The sequence below is a fragment of the Aquila chrysaetos genome, chromosome 18 (genome assembly GCF_900496995.4).
Source record: "Aquila chrysaetos chrysaetos chromosome 18, bAquChr1.4, whole genome shotgun sequence".
In the NCBI taxonomy this organism is placed as follows: Eukaryota; Metazoa; Chordata; class Aves; order Accipitriformes; family Accipitridae; genus Aquila; species Aquila chrysaetos.
The window spans coordinates 13,189,362-13,208,634 of NC_044021.1; the positions used below are offsets into that span (position 1 = coordinate 13,189,362).

At 40.4% G+C, this 19,273-nt stretch overlaps 1 protein-coding gene across 1 annotated transcript in view; it reads left to right on the plus strand.

Moving 5' to 3' along the window:
- PHLPP1 (PH domain and leucine rich repeat protein phosphatase 1) overlaps positions 1-19,273 on the plus strand; it is a 140,486-nt gene that overhangs the window by 103,497 nt on the left and 17,716 nt on the right. Inside the window, exons 6-10 of the mRNA XM_030041782.2 lie at positions 386-616; positions 2,650-2,852; positions 4,497-4,557; positions 6,462-6,557; positions 10,420-10,575. Of these exons, the coding sequence (XP_029897642.1) occupies positions 386-616; positions 2,650-2,852; positions 4,497-4,557; positions 6,462-6,557; positions 10,420-10,575 (747 nt within the window). The remainder of the gene's footprint in view (positions 1-385; positions 617-2,649; positions 2,853-4,496; positions 4,558-6,461; positions 6,558-10,419; positions 10,576-19,273) is intronic.

A 19,273-nucleotide genomic window follows, 5' to 3' on the forward strand; every position in this document is an offset into this window, starting at 1 on the left:
AGGGGAAGCACACTTTGTGTCTCGAAACTCTGTCAGTCCCCAGCATTTGACACAAGGGTCATCTTCACAGTGAAGAAAATCTTTAAACTCCCTTGCTTATGTGCTTCAGCCATCACACAAGTCACAGTTCTGGAGATGTTTGAAGATATGATACAACTGTCTAATACAGCCTACGTTTCATAGTTGCCAAGGCTTTTAATTATTTGGTCGATACCTTCTGTAGCAGATGTTAAAGTGTTATTCCATAACATTTTCTTTCTTCTGCCCTTTTGTATATTTTATGTCACTGTAACTGCAGCAGATTTGTGTGTTTATAGGGAGGAAATGTGATTTAACAAGTCACTCACTTTCTTCACTCTCCCTTCCCCTCCCCCGCTTTTAATAGCTTGCAGACATTTTTGCTGGACGGCAACTTTCTCCAGTCCCTTCCTGATGAATTGGAGCATATGCATCAGCTCAGCTACGTGAGTCTGTCCTTCAATGAGTTCACCGACATTCCGGGGGTGCTGGAGAAGCTGACTGCCATGGATAAGCTCTGTATGTCAGGAAACTGCATCGATACCGTGAACCTACAGGTGTTAAAAAGGATGCCTCATATTAAACATGTGGATCTAAGGTAGGTATTTGGAAAAAGCTAAAAACAAGTGGGTCTAAATTATTGGTATTGAAATGGTTTCTCCTTGACTGTCAGAATAGCCCCTGGGGTATGAATCTCTTGCATTAGTCCATTGAACCATGTTTCTGGCAGTATTATGTAACTCACAGCACTTGCCGTGACTTAGCATTCTTCTTTGAGGAGGAGGCAGCATTTAGGGGGATCAATAGATAGGAAAATGAGTTTGGGGAGAAATTAATATTTACACCAAAAGATCAAACAAAACAGAGCCTGGGACACTGGTGATTCCTGCAGTTCTTGTTGCTGCAGTGTTAATATAATATAAATGATAGTCCCTGACCCAAAAAGCTTCTGTCTGAAATGTTACAGATGCGTGAGACGAAGAGAAGGGCAGTGAAGGTGAAAGGACGAAAATAGGTATTTTAATACTTCTTGGTATGTTAAAAAACCTAGTCTACCATGAGTAACATTATTTTATTGATGCCCTCAGCAGAGTCTGAACAGATCCTTATTACAAATGGCTCTGGTATGAGGTGGTTCTTTATTCTTATGGTCTTTGGGGAAGCCAGCTTCTGCAATCAGCTGGGCAAGGCTCAGTTCAGAGCCTGGACCATGAGGTCCAAACAACAATGAATTTTGGAACCATTTAGTTAAGCTATTCAAGCTAAAACCTAGTGTACCATACTGCTGTGTAGCTGTCAGACTTTGCAATCAAGGAAGGGCTAGCATAAGTTAAGAAAATAGCTAAAATAGATGGATGAGTTCTGAAGCATTTATGGTGGGGTCAAAATATGTCTGTGTCTTTGTATGTATGTTAAAAGCAAATAAATAAATAAATTCGCCTTACAGTAGGGATGCTGTGGTTGAGCTAGCCATGAGTTCCAGTGGTGCAGTTCCAGCCCTCTCATTGTCTGCTGCATCCTTTCTGCACCGAGCGGTGAACAGTGGTTCTTTGTCACGCTACCTGGAATCGTAAATGTCAAACATGTTTGTAAACTGTACTTGCTGCACAGTGAAGTGCTTTGCTTAAGTAAAATCAGAAGGAAGCACTGCTTGTAAATTGAAAACAGTAAAAGTAGGCTGTGGTGTTAGAGGGGACCTATTACCCATGTTCTTTTAACTGGAAAATGTAGCTACTCTGAAAACACAACTGTTACACAGAGGGCAACTCTTTGAAAGCAACATCAGCAACAGAACTGTAGGTATTTGCCCTTATCCTCACTAGGGAGGCTTAAGGGGCCAGCAGAAGTTACTATACTGATTTTAGTGTTCTGGTCAGAGCAGGGAATTTGAAACTGAACTCTTTGGAGTGTTCTGCAGTCTCAAACATTGCTGGGTTATAGATAATCTCATTCAGTTGTAACTTCTGGGGAAGTTGCTGAGTATTGGCAGCATCAATGCACTGCAGTGAAGATGCGATAAAACCTGTTCTCTTTATCTGACAGATCCACTTGTCTTGGGTTTTTGCTTTGTTTTCTTTCCACACCCATTTTCAGGTCTCTGAATTTGCTTGCTGTGGAACATGGTGATGCGAGAGGCGAATATATGGGAATTCATAAATCTCAATTTGGCCTTTCAGTAAGGCAAGAGACTCGCAGGTTACTCCTATCTGCCAGGCTTTTCCAGCAGATGCTCATGATAGGCCACCAGGAACTGTAGAGGTTTTGCTCTTTTCCAAACTATTGGGCACAAATAACAGCCAGATCACCTTTTATTTTTATAGACACAGTAACACATACGTACCTTTATAGACACATACTTACCTTCTTGCAGAGCTTTTTATCAGTAGTTTTCAAAGTAGTTTGGAAAGGAGCTTGGTGTCATCATTCCTTTGTCATGATGAATAAAACAACAGAGCGGCTCCATCCTGCTTTTAAAATACCATAACAAAGGGGAAAATATTTAAAATCAACCTTGATCAGAACCTGGAGGCATGCTAATTTAATCCAGTACAACTGATTGTAGGGTGAGCATTGGTTTGTCAGCAGGAGCCTGCCGTGTAACTACACTTAATCTCCTTTTTTGTCTGCAAGATTGAATTCAATTAGGAGACTGGAGGGTGATGAAATAGATTTTCTGCACCACGTGACCCAACTGGATCTCAGAGACAACAAACTTGGGGAGCTGGATGCAACAGTTTTTAACAATGTTGAAGTGTTACACTGTGAACGGAATCAACTGGTAACCCTCAAAATCAGTGGATATTTTCTCAAAGCGCTGTATGCTTCCTCGAATGGTAAGTGCATTTTCAGGGCAGCTGTGGTGTAGTCATCTGACTTCTGGTTTCGTACCTGTCTGTGGGATGCTTGTGGAGGGCAGTGCACATAATCAGGAGGCTCTTGACGTGACCCTTGGAGAAAAGGGTTTCACATGCGCGGTGTCATGCTACTGGCAGTTCTGAGCTTCAGGAGTGACTTTCAAATAACACTGGGCCGCTGATTTGGAGGTCTCAAAACTGTGAAAATCTTAGAATTTGGGCTGAAATTCCTCTCTGTGTCAGCAGGGAGGGGTCTTGAAGTTGTCAGTTCTTTGGGTTGTGTTAATGTGTTGTTTTACTAAGGCAAATAAGGAATTTATTGCTTCTCCACAGAGTTGAGAAAGTTTGAACAAGTGGCCGTTTGTGAGACAAACTAAAACAATGTATATTTTTGCTACTACCTCTAGCTGCTTACTCTGGCCAGAAAGCTACGAAATGTGTAATGAGTAACTTCTTTTGTATTCGATAATAAAAATAATGCAGCCTTTTCCAGTTGAATAACTCCTGTGTTCCATGAATAGGATTTGTTTGATCTGTCTCTGGAAGCTGCTATTACTTAAAATACTCAGTTTTCACCAGCATTTTTATTGTTTGGAGTAGTTTGGTATGGAATAAACAAAATGCAAGCTCAGAGCACTGTGAATTTGATGGGAACAGTCTGAACTGCCTTTAAAAGGCTGTCATCTTAACGATATCCAAGCCTGTGCATTCATTAAGTATTCATGCCAGGATCTTTGTAGCTGAGAAAAGTTAACATAATCTGAGCATGTGCTGTGCAATGTGAGCTGAGAACCCAAGTCAACCCGTATCTTGCAATCAATTGCCTATTTGGTCTTGCTGTTCCTTGTGGCTATCGTCTCTCTGCACGCTCAGCCACCTTGTTTTAGTCTCATCTTCCAAAGGAACCGTGATGCTTGTTACACTTTCCCTTTAGTGGATTTTCTGTAGGCTTAAATAAATGTCTTGCTGGTTTTGTTTCAACCTTAATGCTAAGCATTAGCTACCTAAAAACCTTAGGATGTGAAATATTATCGAAGCAATCAAAATGCAACATTACTAGCAGGAGCTGAGATGCTATGAAAGGTCTGTAAGGCTGCCTGCAACCAGGAACTCCAGAGGCACATGGAAAGGTTCATGTAATATGTTGAAAAATACTCTGGATCTTGCCATGACCTGGAGGACTCTGGGATATTCTGTAGCTTGCTCTTCCAGAGTGGGGAGTCTCCCTTCCTGTACCTGTACCATTAGTGACCAGTGGACAAAAAGTAGAGCAGGTTTGTGACTGACTATTCTGGGCAGAGGGTGGTGGAGGTGAAGTTACAGCTCTGGGACAAAAATGGAAAAATGAGAATTTGTCATGAAACTTTTAAAATGCTCCAGTTTGTCCTCTCTGATCAGTTATGCAGTCTGTCATAGCAAGTACAACGTAATATAGCAAATGTAGTCACACATAATAAAGAAACAAAACTCACTTCACAAAGGTCCAAATTCTCAGAAGTTTCTTAAGTTACTGACTTGTTCTGAAATCTCTGGGTGTTAGCTGCTTAAAGTAACTCTTATGGAACAGCCATTTAGATGCAAATCTTTGTCACCATTTTTGTTTTTATGTATTTTTCCCCCTAGAACTTGTTCACCTTGATGTGTATCCAGTTCCTAATTGCCTGGCTTATATGGATATTTCTAGGTAAGAGTATGTTTTCTCTTGGGCCTGTAAAATATACATCAGTGAGGCTTATGGAAAAATGACATTCACTGGTATTTTACTAGGAGGGAGTTGGGGCAGGAATTGGACCTTGAGATACAAGAAGATTGATTTTCAGAGGTAGAGGATGGGCTTTTTTGTACTGGCCAGTTGTTCCCTGTTTCATTTTTATAGATTTACTTTTTTTAAAAATTTTTTTTAGTGCTAAAAGCAAAATGCACCTTTATAGTTAAAGGAAAAGGGTTTCCCTGATTTAAAGATTTCCTATTTTATAGAGACAGAACACAATGATTCAAACATACACCAGTGAGAGACATGTACAGAAGTTCCTTTTTGGATGTCTGTGTCACAAGCCCAGCGTAGGTGACAGTTTGATAGTTCACTCAGCAGCTCCTGCAGCTCCTGGTTGTTCTCCGCAGCCCTGGCTGCTGCAGGGCTGTCTGCAGTTGCCATTTGTATGCATCTCTAAATCTCACCTTAATGAGGGAGGTGGGATAAGGAAAGAAATGGAAATGGGGGTGTTTTAGTTTGTTTTACAATTTAAGGACTGAATCAGGAAAACACTTTCTACATATGCTTAATGTCTGTTTTATTTAAGGAATTACTCATCTGCATGTTGAAGTGATAATCTCATTCATTAAAAAGCCTGCTTAAAGCACTCTTAAGCTGTTGAGGGTGATCGTAACAATTAGTGAGTTAACCTGGGCGAGTGGCCATCAGTTTCAAAGTTTCATCAACCATGAGTTACTCTCATTGTGCACCTAAATGTAACACACAGGTGTGATTAAATAAGTGTGATTTATTGAAAAGTGTTCTTTGTAAAGCTGTATTCTCCATTTAGCTGTAAATGAAATTGGTGCAGAATGCATGATTTTGATCACAAAACCCTTTTTGTGCCTCAGTTCAGTGGTGGCATTGTAACTAAATGGGTAGAGTGTCTAGCTTCTTGGCTCGCTTGGAATTTGGGAAATCCGTTTGATATTGAAAAGGAAGCTATGTGAGGATGAGGGGATGGGTTGCTATTGCATATTTTGGTTAAAGGCTGTTGCATGAATAAACTATAGGATAGAAGTACATGAATGAGCATGAGTATTAATTTATGTTCATGCTGTGTAAGGCTCTTATTCTTGAACTTCAAGTCTGCAAGTGCCTGAACATTATTTGATGCCCAGTTTTGCATCTGTGTATCTGAAGTAGTGATTATGCGAATGCACATGCACACAATCTCCTCCATGTATTTTGTGCCACTAATTTTTGTCTTTAAGGCAAGATACATGGCTGCCCCACTGTGCCTAGCTGCATGTTTTCAGTGCAATATTTGGAAAAACGTACCTCTAAGAACTTAATGTTTAGAAGGGTTAGTTTCTGTGAAGACAAATGCAAGAAAAGCAAAGTGCTTGACTTTAAAGATACATAAGAAAAAAGATTTTGCTCTGTTCAGTGAGATAGCTGAAGAGTGGTAGAGTGGGTTTTAGGATTGAATTTATGGGGGATCGAAGAGGTGTGTTTCAACTGTGTAGGGTGTGAATATCTTCTGAGCAGTATCTCACAAGTTTTCTTCTCCACGGAGAGACTTCTTCATCCTCAATACTCTGATACTCTTAATATTTCTTCCCCAATAATTTGGAAGTAGCTTTTTCCATTCGCTTAGTGGATGCACATCTAGGGAGATAATAATGCTGTTAGCTTTCTTGCCCCCTCGCTCAGAACCTTACTGCACTGGTAGTGCCCTTAGAGAAGGAGGGGTGATACAATCTCATAGGAAACATATTATGTAGCAGATTTATTTCCTGCAGGTATCTGCATCTCTCTTGAGGCTGTATTGCCAATAGCCTTTACATCTTGATTATCGTTTAGTTACACCTCTTTGTGTTCTTTATTCATAGAAATCACCTGGAAAACCTGCCTGAGTGGGTATGTGACAGCAGGAAACTGGAAGTGTTGGATGTTGGCCACAATCAGATACGTGAGCTGCCTGCCCGGTGAGTCTTGCAGACCAGTTGCACAATGTGGAACAGAATAAGCAATTCAGAAATAATTGCTGATTCAGTGTTTAGCTTGTTCCTATGACTGTCAGGCCCGTTTTATCTTTTGTTTGATTTTATTTTTACCTTGTGGGGTGTCATCATGCCTCAAGCTTCCACCCAGCCTTTCTTCTTTTACTTTCATGCAGAGAAAGCAGTGCCTTTGAACTCCAGGTGGAAGTTTTGAAGCTGTTCATGTGGCTCTTCAGGCAGGAAAGCCCTTCATTTTTAATACTGAATATTAAATATTAACAGCCATAACTTTGCATGACAGTTTAAAGATCCAGAGCTTGTAACTTAGTTTCAGTGGTGCCTAGAGACTCCAGTTCACAGACCTGTTTGACTGAAAAAGGGTTGATAGGAGAAGGTAAAGCCTCATCAAGCAAGCAAACTCCTGCAAGTAGAGCAATCGCCTTCACTACAAAGATAATCTCTTTTACAGGAGTCTAAACTTAAAATTGATAAATACAAATGATAGGAAAGCAAGTGAACAGGAAAGGAAAATAGGAGTTGAGTTTAAATAATGAATGGCTCTTATAGTTTTTTTTCTAGACACACCTGTTCCAGGTGAGTATGCTGGTCAGGTGCAGTTATTGAGAGTTTTTAAGTCCCTGACTTCACTGGAAGAGAGCTGTTAGTCTTCGCTGCTCTGTACACTTCAGAAAAGATGTTGTGAAAGAGGGAGAACATACTAGGCACAAAGGGTGAAATTGCGTGGGGATGTGCAGAGCCATTGAAGATTGTAGACAACTAGTATATGATGAGCTATTAAATGTTTTCCTTATGGAGCTGTACAGCACAGAAGAGCATCAGAAACCAAAAAGGATAGTTTTGTCTGGGTCAGATGAGTGTGCCATATGGTGTAAACTGGCAGTTTTAGTGTCAGAAATGGGAACAGAATAGATTTCAGAAATGCGAGCAGAAAAGGATGTGAAGAGATTTACTGAGGAAACTAACAGGCTAACATGCAGACTATTAATCCCTCTGTTTTTTCACACGAAGTGAAACTGTGCCTACTCAGAAGGTGGGGGGAGCAAAAGTTCATTTGCCTTTCATTTGCACTTCATAACAGCAAGGACTATCAAGACATACCGGATATCTTTGGGAGATTAATGATTAGCTGAAATTAGGTACAGTCAACATCCCACTTGTCTCTCCTGCCATCTTATCATTAACCCCAGGAAATAGCTTATCTTTGAAAGCTTCTCTTTGTAGTATGTGTCTAGATAGTGTAGCTCCTAATAAGTCAGCTCAGTTTTAAGGCCCAGTTCAAAACACAAGCTTTGAACGTCTGTTGAACTTCAGGAAAATTTGGGTCTGGATTCAAATGCAAATGGCTCAGGCGTATAGACCTAATGTTGAGTGTCAGGTAAATTCTAGTGCCCAGTAAGTGTGTTCATGTGCACTGTTGTGTGCTTTTCCTTCTACACAGAGCAGCACTCTGAAAACCTGTGGGGTGAGTGAGCAGGACTCTCCTAGGAGGATACTTGCCACTCTAACCACAAATGTTCAAGCCTTGACTGACCAGCAGTTTCCCAGAAGGCTGAAGGTTGCACCTAATCTAAACGAACTACAGTTGATTCTGTGTGCGTTTGCCTCTTGAAACAGAAAAACAATCCTTGAAGACAAAAGAGTTGAAGCAGTTGAGATAGAGGATTGTGTACTAATGTTTGTCTCGGAGAAAATGGGAACAATGTACACTGGGCTGTAATACAGCCATTTCTGCTCTAAAAGTACTGAAAAATAACAAAAAGGGTACTTAGTCTTAGCTATGCAAGACAAATTCATTGTCATAAAACTGACGTTGCCAAAGATTCCCCAAAGAAAATGGAAATGCTTCAATTACGAGTTGCCAAAATGACCTTGCCACCACCAGTGAACAGATGTCTGTATGTATTTTTGTTCCTTTTTGTTGTTTGTTTTTTTTTTAAGATCTATTTGTATTCAACATTGTGTTCTCTAGAACAGTTGCTTACTAAAGGAATTGGTTGCATGCTTTCACCAAACCATGTTTTCTCAGAAGATGCTGATGCTGAGCGACATGCTTGTCCTTAGAACTTTTTGATCCCGTCAAAACTTCCAGTGGGAGTTGGGCAAGTGGGAAAGCTGCCCATAGGGAAGAGCAGTCCCAGCATTCTGGTTCCCCACCCAGCTTGAGAACTAGGTGTCCCAGGCTCATCAGGAGTTGCTTAGTTAAATGCTTGTGGTTCAGTCTCTCTTCAGGCTCCCCAGTTCCTTTGGTGCTTGTGTAACTTGGAAAATAGAGAAAACAAACAAAACCCCAAAGACGTACTCAGTTCTTCTGAATTATTTATAAATATATTTTCATGGAAAAGCTGATTGCTAAGGGTTTTGCCATGATTTGAATGTTTTTAAGTGGCACTGCCCCCACCCATCCAAAAAAATGCCCAAAGTGATAAATTTTTTTGGAGACATTGTCAACCAATTCTGCTTTTTCCTGTAATGTTTGGTGTTGATGATGCTGGCCAGTCTTGATTAGAAAAGGAAGTAGAATAGAAAGGCAAATCTGTAACTGAGGGAGATTTTCAAGTAAAACAGTGAAAAAAATGGTTAAATGATGAAAACATAATAGATACGCTTATCACTGTATGGTAAGTCTTTTCACCCTGTGTTGAGCCTTCTGGAATGATACCGCTGGCTGTTGACTTGCATCCGTGGTCATAACACAGATGATCCAGCCAACTGAGATAACTGTTAATGCTGGCACACAGATATGGAGCATGACTGTATCTGTCAAGGGGAAAATACTCAGCATACTTCAATGATTATTTTGGCACAATAATCCGATGACCTGATGTATTGTAGGGAAGGGGCAGGGAGGCTCTTTATGTGTATGTGGGTCATTGTAACAGAGGGAAGAAGATTTTTGCTTTAATGCTGAGTAATTTGAGAGTCTTTGATTGAAACAGGTCAGCATGATGCACAGGTTTGCCAGATTAAACAGTACAGTAGCGGGAATGTAAGACAGGTGGCAGATGAAGAATAATCTTTTTTTTGTAATTTGCTGAAAGTGGTTCCTGTTCAAAATCAAGAGTTGCTCCATTTTTGAGGTCTTTAGGTGCAGATTTTAAACTCCTTATTATGTTGTTTATACTGCAAATTTTGGCTTTACTATTTGATCAAAACAGCTGTTTGTTCTTGTCTCTTTACATTGCTCTCTTCTCCCTCTCCCCTTCTCACCCAGTCCCCCCAGAAAATGGAGCAGGGGGATGGGACTCCAGGTCATCTATCGCTTGTAAAAGCTCAAGAAAGTAAAGCCGATTAGATAAATTTCATTCGCTGTAGAACTGGAAAGGAGGCTTTATGTTAGTCTGGTATTAACAGAAAAGGAAAATGGGGGGGGGGCGGGCGGAATTGCATTGGATTATGAGTCAGCACATGATGAATAGAGCACTATGAAGCTTGTGGGGTGACTGGTGATTTCACCCACACTTCTGAAGTTCTTCCATTAGCTAGGGGGATCCCACATGTGCAGTTTTCTGCAGCCATTGTTAGCAATTACCTCCTTCACTGTCATGCTTCTATATTCATGTTTTATACAGTGCAGTAAGAGAACCCTTTCTCACTACTTTAACTCCTGAATCATCCTTAAACCTCCTTCCCTGTCTCTGAACAACCTTTTCAAGAAGTTGGTGGAGAGTGGGAAGACGTTCTTGGATCTGTGCGTAATTAATACCATGTCTGCTAATCAGTTGGCTGAATCACTTTCTTGTAATGAACTGTGGTATCGCTCCTAAATTCTCAAAGCAACTCTTTGGTTTAGGTTTTTCTCATTTTTGGTGTTGTTTATTTCTCTAAGGTTGTTTTACAATAGTAGCTTGCGTAAGCTGCTGGCAGGACATAACATGTTAGGAAGGCTACCGGATCGGCTCGAGCGAATGCAAGTGGAGGTCCTGGACGTGCAACACAACCAGCTCCTTGAACTGCCATCTAACCTGCTTTTGAAAGCAGACAGGTAAATATAAAGAAATTTGATCTCGACTTGCACGTGAGGAACCTTGCTTTGTGTGTTACTTCCTAGCTGAAAGGGTAATCTGAGGTTCCCCTAATTTGAAAGTTGCCAAGCCTTGTGTGGTAAGAACAGATGTCTGCCCAAGTCACCAAAACACATTCTTTTTATTCTGGTTTTGTTGCCTTATATGGTTGCTTCTTTTTCCCCACCAAGCTCCTGCTGAACACCTACTTCTTGAAATCTAGCTGTAAAGTGAAGCACATGCTATTTTCTACTACATACACTGAGATGGGTTAGTGGCAGTTTCTTTAAATACATATTTCTTAGGCTTGTTTGATGGAGTGTGAAAGCTTTTTTTTCCCCTTCAGTCAGAGGCTAGAACTTATTTATACCTGTCAAACAAAACAAAATCTGTGCATAAGGCTGTCAGAATAACTCAGTTGTTCCCCTGTCCTTGCTTTGTGAATTTTTTTATGCTTTTCAAATGTTTGTCACTAATTTAGCTGGTGTCACCACTTGATCTGCTTTCTGGATTCTTATTTTTAGGCTGCTGTTTCTTTAGTCTCAGAATCTTCATAATCTTTCTTCCTGGATATGAACATTCACTGTAAAGTGGCTGTGATTGAAATATGGGAGGTTGGTAGCATAGTCTGAGGATGGTGGATGGGCTTGCTCCGCTTGGTGTCAGCGTTCCTTGCACCTCTGTGCTTCTACATACAGTCATGGGATTTCTGAGTGCTCAACCCATGCATAATTTAACAGAGAGTGAGATTGTGTGCTGTGGGGTTTTATTTCTGATCCTAGCTGTGAGAAAAGGAATGCATAGCTCCAGGGTTTCTTGAGAGGTGGAGAAGCAAAATTAGTGGTGATCTCACTGTCACAGCTCCTCACCTGATTAAGAGTATTGCAAACCCCCTACTTTTATACTGTTGTTCATTCTGTCATGAATCTTTGGGTAAATTTCCTGGGATTCACAGCGTTGGGAGTTGGAGAATTAGGTTGGTGGTTGAGATGATTTCTAAATAAACTCTTGACTTACTCGTGAACAGTAATGTTCTGAGGGATTTATCATTTAGGTTAAAAATTATCTTTCAAGAGGTGAACTTCACTAGGGCAGGGTTTTGGTTCTGGAAACCAGTATGACATTTCGGTCTTGATTTGCTTTAAAGAACCTTTAAAATAAGTTTTGTACTTTGATTTTCTTTATTTTATTTTTTTTTGAACAACACTATTGCATACTGTCCACATTCAAGCCTGAGTAGGGTACCACCTTTGGAATAAATTGATTATCAGCAAAGTTATTCTGATGTTAATTTACTGTTTCGGTTGAGACTTTACATAAAAGTGCAGTCAAAGCTTTGAAATTTAGTAATGTTACTACTGTAATAATTGCGATTATCTGGCACATTTCTGTTTAAAAGTGGTGAAATTCATAGCCTGTTCATGTGGCAAGGATGTTTCACATCAGCAGCTGTAATTGTCTTGTGGATAATTTTTCAAACTATTGTACATTAGAGATTGTATGAACTTCAGAAATGAAACCTTGTAACAAGTTTTTTGTACAGGAAGTCACAAAATTAGGTCAAAAAAACCCCAAAACTATTTACAGGTCCCAAGTTGAAATTCCTGTCTGTTAACTTGGAAGGGAAAGAAACCTTTAAGTAAGTTTCAGAAAGCTCCTGGCATCTTTGAAAGCAAAGAGAGAAATAATGTTGTAAAATTTCTATAAAAAACAGGTTGTAGGTCTAGGATGTGGATTAGCGCAATTTTGGCAGTGAGAGAGAACCTGAATTTTCTGTACTGCCACTCATCTTTTTAAACTGAGCTACAAAACTGTAGACAGCTTTTTTTTGTGTGTGTGTGTGTGTGATGCCAAAATGAACCAGTACAGGCTAAAACCACGATTGGGGGTAGATTTCCAGAAGTTTGCTGAAAGTGTGCTGAGAAGAGGTAGAATTAAAAAATATATTGAATAACAGTATTAAATGGCTGATTCAGACTTGGGGATTTTTTCCCGTCTGCAGCTTTTGAGCAGTACAGGGCCTGTGTTTTCCAAGTCTTCTGTGGGTATTAACAAAGTCATGTACCGTTGCAGGAGCTGAGCAGAGCTTACCCGTTCTGGCATCTCACCACCGCTGCAGCCTCCCTGGCTTGTGATGATAATAGAAGCAGTTGGCTTGGGTGGGGGTTTTCCCCCTTGTTCCCTACCCCTTTACTGGTTTAGATGACTTGGCTTACAAAAGGCTTGTCCATGCTGGTGCTCCAATGACTGCTGCAAAAGTGATAACTGAAGGAAAACAGCAGTGCAGATCAGTGCACGGAGTTTTAAGTTTGGAATTTCCTACAGGAAATATCTTTCTTTTTATTTTGTTTTCAAATGTTTACATCTGTCAGCAGCTAAGTGTCAACAGAGCTGGGTCTGGGCCAGGGAAAGGTGTTCAGGGGTTTTGTTTTGTTTTAAAAAGGTAAAATGCTTCTCTCCTCCAAGCATTCCCTGGGAAGCACAATCTGTACTGCCAGACGTGCCAAGAGAACTGGGTTTCCTGGGCGGTCTGCCGTGGTCTCTACCCAGCATGTAATGTTGGACAAATCACTTCACTTTACAGAACCTTTGTCTCTCCATAAAATGACTTACCTTTTTCAGCCTTGAAAAAATTAGTTTATTTTTTTGGAAAGGTACTCGGCTCTGTGCAACTGACAGATGATATCTTGTCTGGATATGAAATCTCATGCTGTGAATTATAAACACTTTCTCCTTCTCAATCCTGAATATTTGACAAAGTGGGTGTGAAGTGCCTTGGGCGAACTTCAGCACAAGCACTGGTGGGCTTTGACATCTAGAACATCTGAGGAAGGGAGGGAGATCGGTGTGCATCGGTGCACGAAGAGAGAATATCACTTTCACCAAAAAAAAGAAAAAAACACTTCAAAACCTCTGTTCTCTTCGTAGAAGAATCAACAAACATTGCTTTTCTGCCTTATTCCTTCAAAAACCAATGAAAAGGTGTCCTCCTCTGCTGAAGAGTATAATTTAGGGATATTTTGTTGGTCTGTTTTTTAATTAATTCTCTATTTTAAACTGTTACTCGAGGAGAAATTGAGAACTAGCCTATGAAACATTTCTCTAACCAAGACAGAACTTGGTTCTGTTTATTGCACTGAAAGTATGCACATCTTGATCATGTTAGCAAGGATTTCTCTTGTAGGGTGGGGATTTTCTTGGCAAGAAGAGCGCCACAGAGGCAGCCAGATAATCTCTTCATTTCTCATTACCAGATGCTGCAAAAACAGAGAATTTGTGCAAGTGCTACGGCTGATGGGGAAAACTCCCAAGCTGAGTCCTGAACCTTTTTCCGTGCACCTGCATTCCTGCAGCCTTTCATTTCTATCCACTGCTTCATCTGTTGTGATGCCTTTCCCTCTCTGTCCGATTCTCATACGGACTTTTTACTGCCTTGCTTGACCAGCTTGCAGCAAACTACCGTTTAATGGCATGAAAACTGTTGTATAAAGTGCTCTTCGGATAAGACGAGCAAGCATGCAAGAGCTTTAGCTGGGTATGGTAGAAAAGCAGTGGCAGTGGTCAGGGGGGTTTAAAAATGGAGACGCAGTGGTGAAGGGCGAGGGTTTCCCTCTTTCTTGCCTAAGCTTCCTTTCCAGTTAGTAGGAATGTTTTCAGTATAAACCTTAAAACGGCCATCGGAATATTTAAAGCAGTTGTGTGGTGAAGATGTGTAGCTGTGATGTGCACAGCTTAAACCTTGGGCTTTGTTTTGTAGTGTCTGGTAGTGGCCAGCTGCGGGGGCTAAGCCAGTGTCAGCTATTTGGAGCCTGTTTAGGCTCTCGTCTGCATGATTCTTGTTTTCAGCTTTGTTCGGCTGTTCTTATCTGGTTTGTTTTTCTGTTTGTTTGTTTGTGTTGATTTGATTTAATTTGGTTTGGGGTTGGTTTTTTTGCTGGAGTTCTGGAAGGTGACCCATTTCTACCCACTGTGGCTGCTTCTTTTTGATGCAAGTATTCAGTCCGATCGTGGATGCAGAAGTGAGGGAGCAAACAAAGTCAAATGAATGCAAAGAGCTATCTGAGTGTTTGATGCACACACTTTTGTTGCAGAAATGCTTAGCTGCGTTTGTTTCTTTGCCGGTAGGTTAGGGTTTGCAAGCAGATATATTAGAAACTGGGGAAATCCCAGTTAATGAAACAGCTAAAGATAGGTTAGAAAGTAAGAGCTGTGAGGAGACAGCAGCAGTTAAGTGGTTTTTTTGGCAGTCCCTCAACAGGAAGGGGATTCACTTGAATGTTTCCGTCCTTTCATTTATTTATTTTTTTTTTAAAAGGAGAGGAAATACCCTCTTTTGCACAGGCTGGCAAAACTGCCTTGATTTTTTTTTTTTCCTTTCCTCTTTCTTTTTCCTCCCAGACACACTTAGCTTACAAGATTCTTCCTCACACACCTGCTACCACAATCATAAATTATTTTAGGATTAGACGATCAGAAATTGAGGGCATGTCTCTGCAGAAGGGAGTGAAGAAGAAATTTTGTATTTTGATTGCTCTGTGCTGATGGAGATCCTGGGGCACAGGCCAAACTGGAGATCTTGATTTCTCTGTATATTCTTTTTTGCAGCTGCAGTATTCTTCCCAACTCTTATCAGTACTTTCAAGCTAAGTGGAGGGGTTTTGATTTGCTGCTGCTTCACCATTGGATGCAGTTGCCTGTGTTGCTGCTTTTAATGTTGAACATTCCAAAGCTTTTTGAGGACTTAGATTTTTCAGTGGTGGTTTTGTCTTACCAGCAAGCCAAGTTTGCCAAGCTACCTCAGAAAACAGTGAGGAATTGGGAGATGCTGTATTCTCACAGTTGTCTATATCCAGCTTTTGTGTGTGCTAGAGGTAGGCATTGATTTTAAGATTTCAAACCTTTTGCAGTTTTCAGTAGATTTTCTTCCTCTGCTTTTGGAAGTTCAGATTGAGATCAGAGTCCTCTGGGTTCAAATAGGGAATGCGTGTGACTGCATATTAGGTCTGTTTTGTTGAATCAGATACATGTCCTGGATTCTAGCCTTTCTTTGGGACAGTATTTTTTTTTTTTTTTTTTTGTCCATGTTGTCTCTTGGAGAATTAAATCCAGCAAAGGATTGTACTTTAATACCCCATAAAACCAAAGGTGACTTATTCCGGCCGGAGATCAATATTTATATTATTACCCCAGAGGAGAATTTGCACCTTGTCAAAGCTGAAGAATTCTGGCATCTCCCTGCCAGCACCTTCGTTTCTTTCTTAATCTCCGACACTCTTTTAGTACTTGTTAATTCATGCTCTCCTCGCTATGTTATACTCTGGTATGTGTGCAGGCTGATGAATTCAGGTTTTTGTAGTGAAGCTGTACTTTTTTCATGAGCTTGTGGTATAGTGTGTGGGTGGAATTGGAAAGGGAAACAATTAATTTTGGACTGAGCTTTAATACTTGACATTCTGCTTCCATCTGATAAGCAATATGAGTGGGATATCTTCAAGGAACATGAATCAATTTAAGTCCATGCACAAGAGAGATGGGAACAGTTGTGCCCAAGTAAATTTCCACTCCTCTGGAGGGCATTTGTAAGATGTGCCTTCTAAGGAGGCAGCTGGCACGTTGCACGAGAATGAAGAAATAGGGGAGTGGAAATAACCTGGAGGAGGACTTCTGTCTTAAATCAGTGTGAAGGGAAACCTGATAGGCAAGTACAGATTTTTTTTTTTTTTTCTTTTCTTTTTTGGACATAAGATTATAGCACAGAATTGACAAAGCTTTGGCAGTAGCAGTCTGCTGGTTTGTTCTGTTTTCTGCCCAAAGAATGGTGTGTCCCCCTTTTTTTTGTTTAAAATCAGATAATATCTTGAAAGACTTATCGTTTGAGAATGTTTTTACAATTTTAATATAACAGCTGGTCAAAAGGAACATGTAAATAAGCAACATACTCTTTTCTAAAAAGTTTTAATTTAATTTTAATGACGTCAGCAACAGAGAGAGAGATTAGTATGTGACTATCCTGAACCTGACCATTGAGTGTTACCCAGCCATGTGTTGTTACGTATGGGGTAAATGAGATACCCTACTACCACAGGGTTCACATTTTAGACCGTTGGCAAGATTTTGCTAGCCACCTAAGCCTTGTTCACGTCAAGGCACGAAGCTGTAGGTCAGGATGGTGGGGATTTATTTCCAACATTGTCATATCACTCTCTGGAAGATTTGGCAAAAGGGTGGGAGGGTACAGAGCAACAGCTCTCCTTTCTCCTTTCCCCATTGGAAAATAGATGCATCAAAACTTATTTTTGGCAGGAATACACAGATTCCATTCACTTTTAATACCAGGGAGGGAACAGCTTGAAATTTCTTGTTGTATTCCACCAATGTTGAAAGTTTATTAAAAACAAAGAGCTTTTGTTTGATTCATTTTTCTGTTGAATTTAAAATGGCTTCAGTGTAGTAGTCTGTATTAATTTCAGCTTTATCATAGCAATGTACCTTTTCTTACCTAAAGCTTTTGGCTAGCTGTACTTCAGTGAACTTACGTTCTTCTGAACTTCATAGCCATAGGATGCTCTCTAGGTTATCTATTTCACTCCGTTTGGTTATTAAAAGAAGGTACCTGTGAAACACTCCAGGTTATTCTGCTGCAGCTTGCAAGAACATAAGTAAAATACAGATTCCTCTTCAGGGTAGCGGAACATGCCCTTTCTTAGGGTTGTTTTTGCCTTCCTCATCCCCATCATATTCCTGTGAAAGTTCACTTTTCCCAGCAGCCTTAAACCTTTTTGTTACTTAAGCCTTTCCAGGCTGAGCTGAGACAACTATTTTGTACTATGAGTGGTACAAAGGATATTGTGGCTTTAATGTTAATCAAAGTGCCTTTTTTGTGGAGAGAGAAGACTATCATGCATATTAGATTCAAGTTGCCAAAGTAATAGTTGTCTGTACTTCAGCAATAGGTGTGTTTGCTGGTGTTTAATTAAGTACAGGAACCGTTGATGTGGTATGCTTCAGTTTAATAATCCAACTTTGAATAAGCTTAATATACTTTTAGTTTATAGCTAAGAGGTGAAATTGAGCAGCATCTTTTTAGAATAAATAAATAATTTTAAAAGCCCTTTCAGCTGCTTATTCCCTTCTCTGTATTAATCCTCCCTCTCCTCCCTTCCTGCTCTGGAGTTTTACCACCCTTGTGAATAATGAATGAGCCTGAGGATTAAACTGTGTTTCTCCGAAGTGGACTCCTCTGTCTGTGTAAAACAGCTAACCTAGTTTCAGTTCTGTGCAGTGCTAAGAGATTTTTGCTTCTAATGGAAATAGTGGCTTTTGTAATCCTTTGGCATTCCACGTGACTCCTCTGTAGCATGTCTGACCCTTATTTGCTGCTAAGCAAGTTTCAGCCAGCTGCAACTCTTGCAAATCCATTTCATTCATTAATAGATCTTAAAGGTCAGTGTGGATTCCTGCATGCATGGGTGAAGCTATCAATATTTTACTACTTTCTCTTATGATCGATGACAGGAGCACATCTACCTTTTGTGTCCTGATCAGTGGCTTTATAGGCTTCAGCCAACTCATTTCTGAGTCTTGTTTCTTGAACGCAACTTTGCAGCTGCCCGTTCCTGTTAGCTGGTAGGAGCAGTACAGCCTGGTTTGAACGTGATCACTGCAGACTAGCAGGCACACGCTTACTTCTGTATCGCAAGTTCTCTGAGGCAGCCTTTTCTGAAAAGGGGAGGAAGGAAGAGAGAGGTCTTATTTCTGTTGAAAAGGCATGGTCGTGCCAGAGTTGGTTACTAAAGGGTAAATAGCCTTATTTTTCCATTTCTTTGGAATTGCTTGTGTGAATTCTAGCCCTCAAGATCCCTTCAGTGTGTATTCCTCCAGTGCTGCTGTGATCACTAAACTCCCCTAAAGAAACATGGATCCTCTGCCCGCAGAACTTGACTGGCAGGAGTGGGCAGTGCCTATACCTCAACAGGTCTTGTTTCCATCCTGGAAAAACTCCTTTGAGGGAGAAAGAATAACTTCATTTCTGTGCTTCTTCAGTCCTTGCTGCTTGCAGTGGGACTGCAGAAAATACTGACAAGGGCTTCTGCTACTTGGCGAGTAAGGGAAGGGCATTCAGGAACTACATAGAGATCTGGCTGTCTTGCTGCATACATCAGCAAGCAAGTATATAACTTTTAAAATTTAATTTACTGTTAGCACTGTCTGTCTTTAAAATCTAAAAGGCAAATTACTGCTTGGTCTCAGGGTTTTTTTCTGTGATTGGTGCATCTTTAGTTACCCAAATATTCAGGGTACTTTTTCATGTTTTCTAGTTGCTTTCAGGCCTGCAGGTTTAAACAAAATACTGTCTGCACCCTAGCCAGTATTTAAAATACTGAAAAATTGGCCGGCTTTTTTACCAGTGACTTTTTAGTCACTTGAAGGGCAGCTATACTCTTGTGGTTCATTGATGATGAATTCAGAATTCATTTTTATGTGGAACGAATATGGAAATGATGTGGTTTGTTATTGCTGTTACCTGTAGGTACATCTGTAGTAATGTCGGAAGTGCTGAGGTCTTGATAAGGGGATAGAGGCATTTTGACGTACTCATTTTGCTGATAAGTTGTTCATACAAATGTGTTCATTTAAAAACATTATCAGAATTTTTGTTCATATAATGCTAGACTTTCC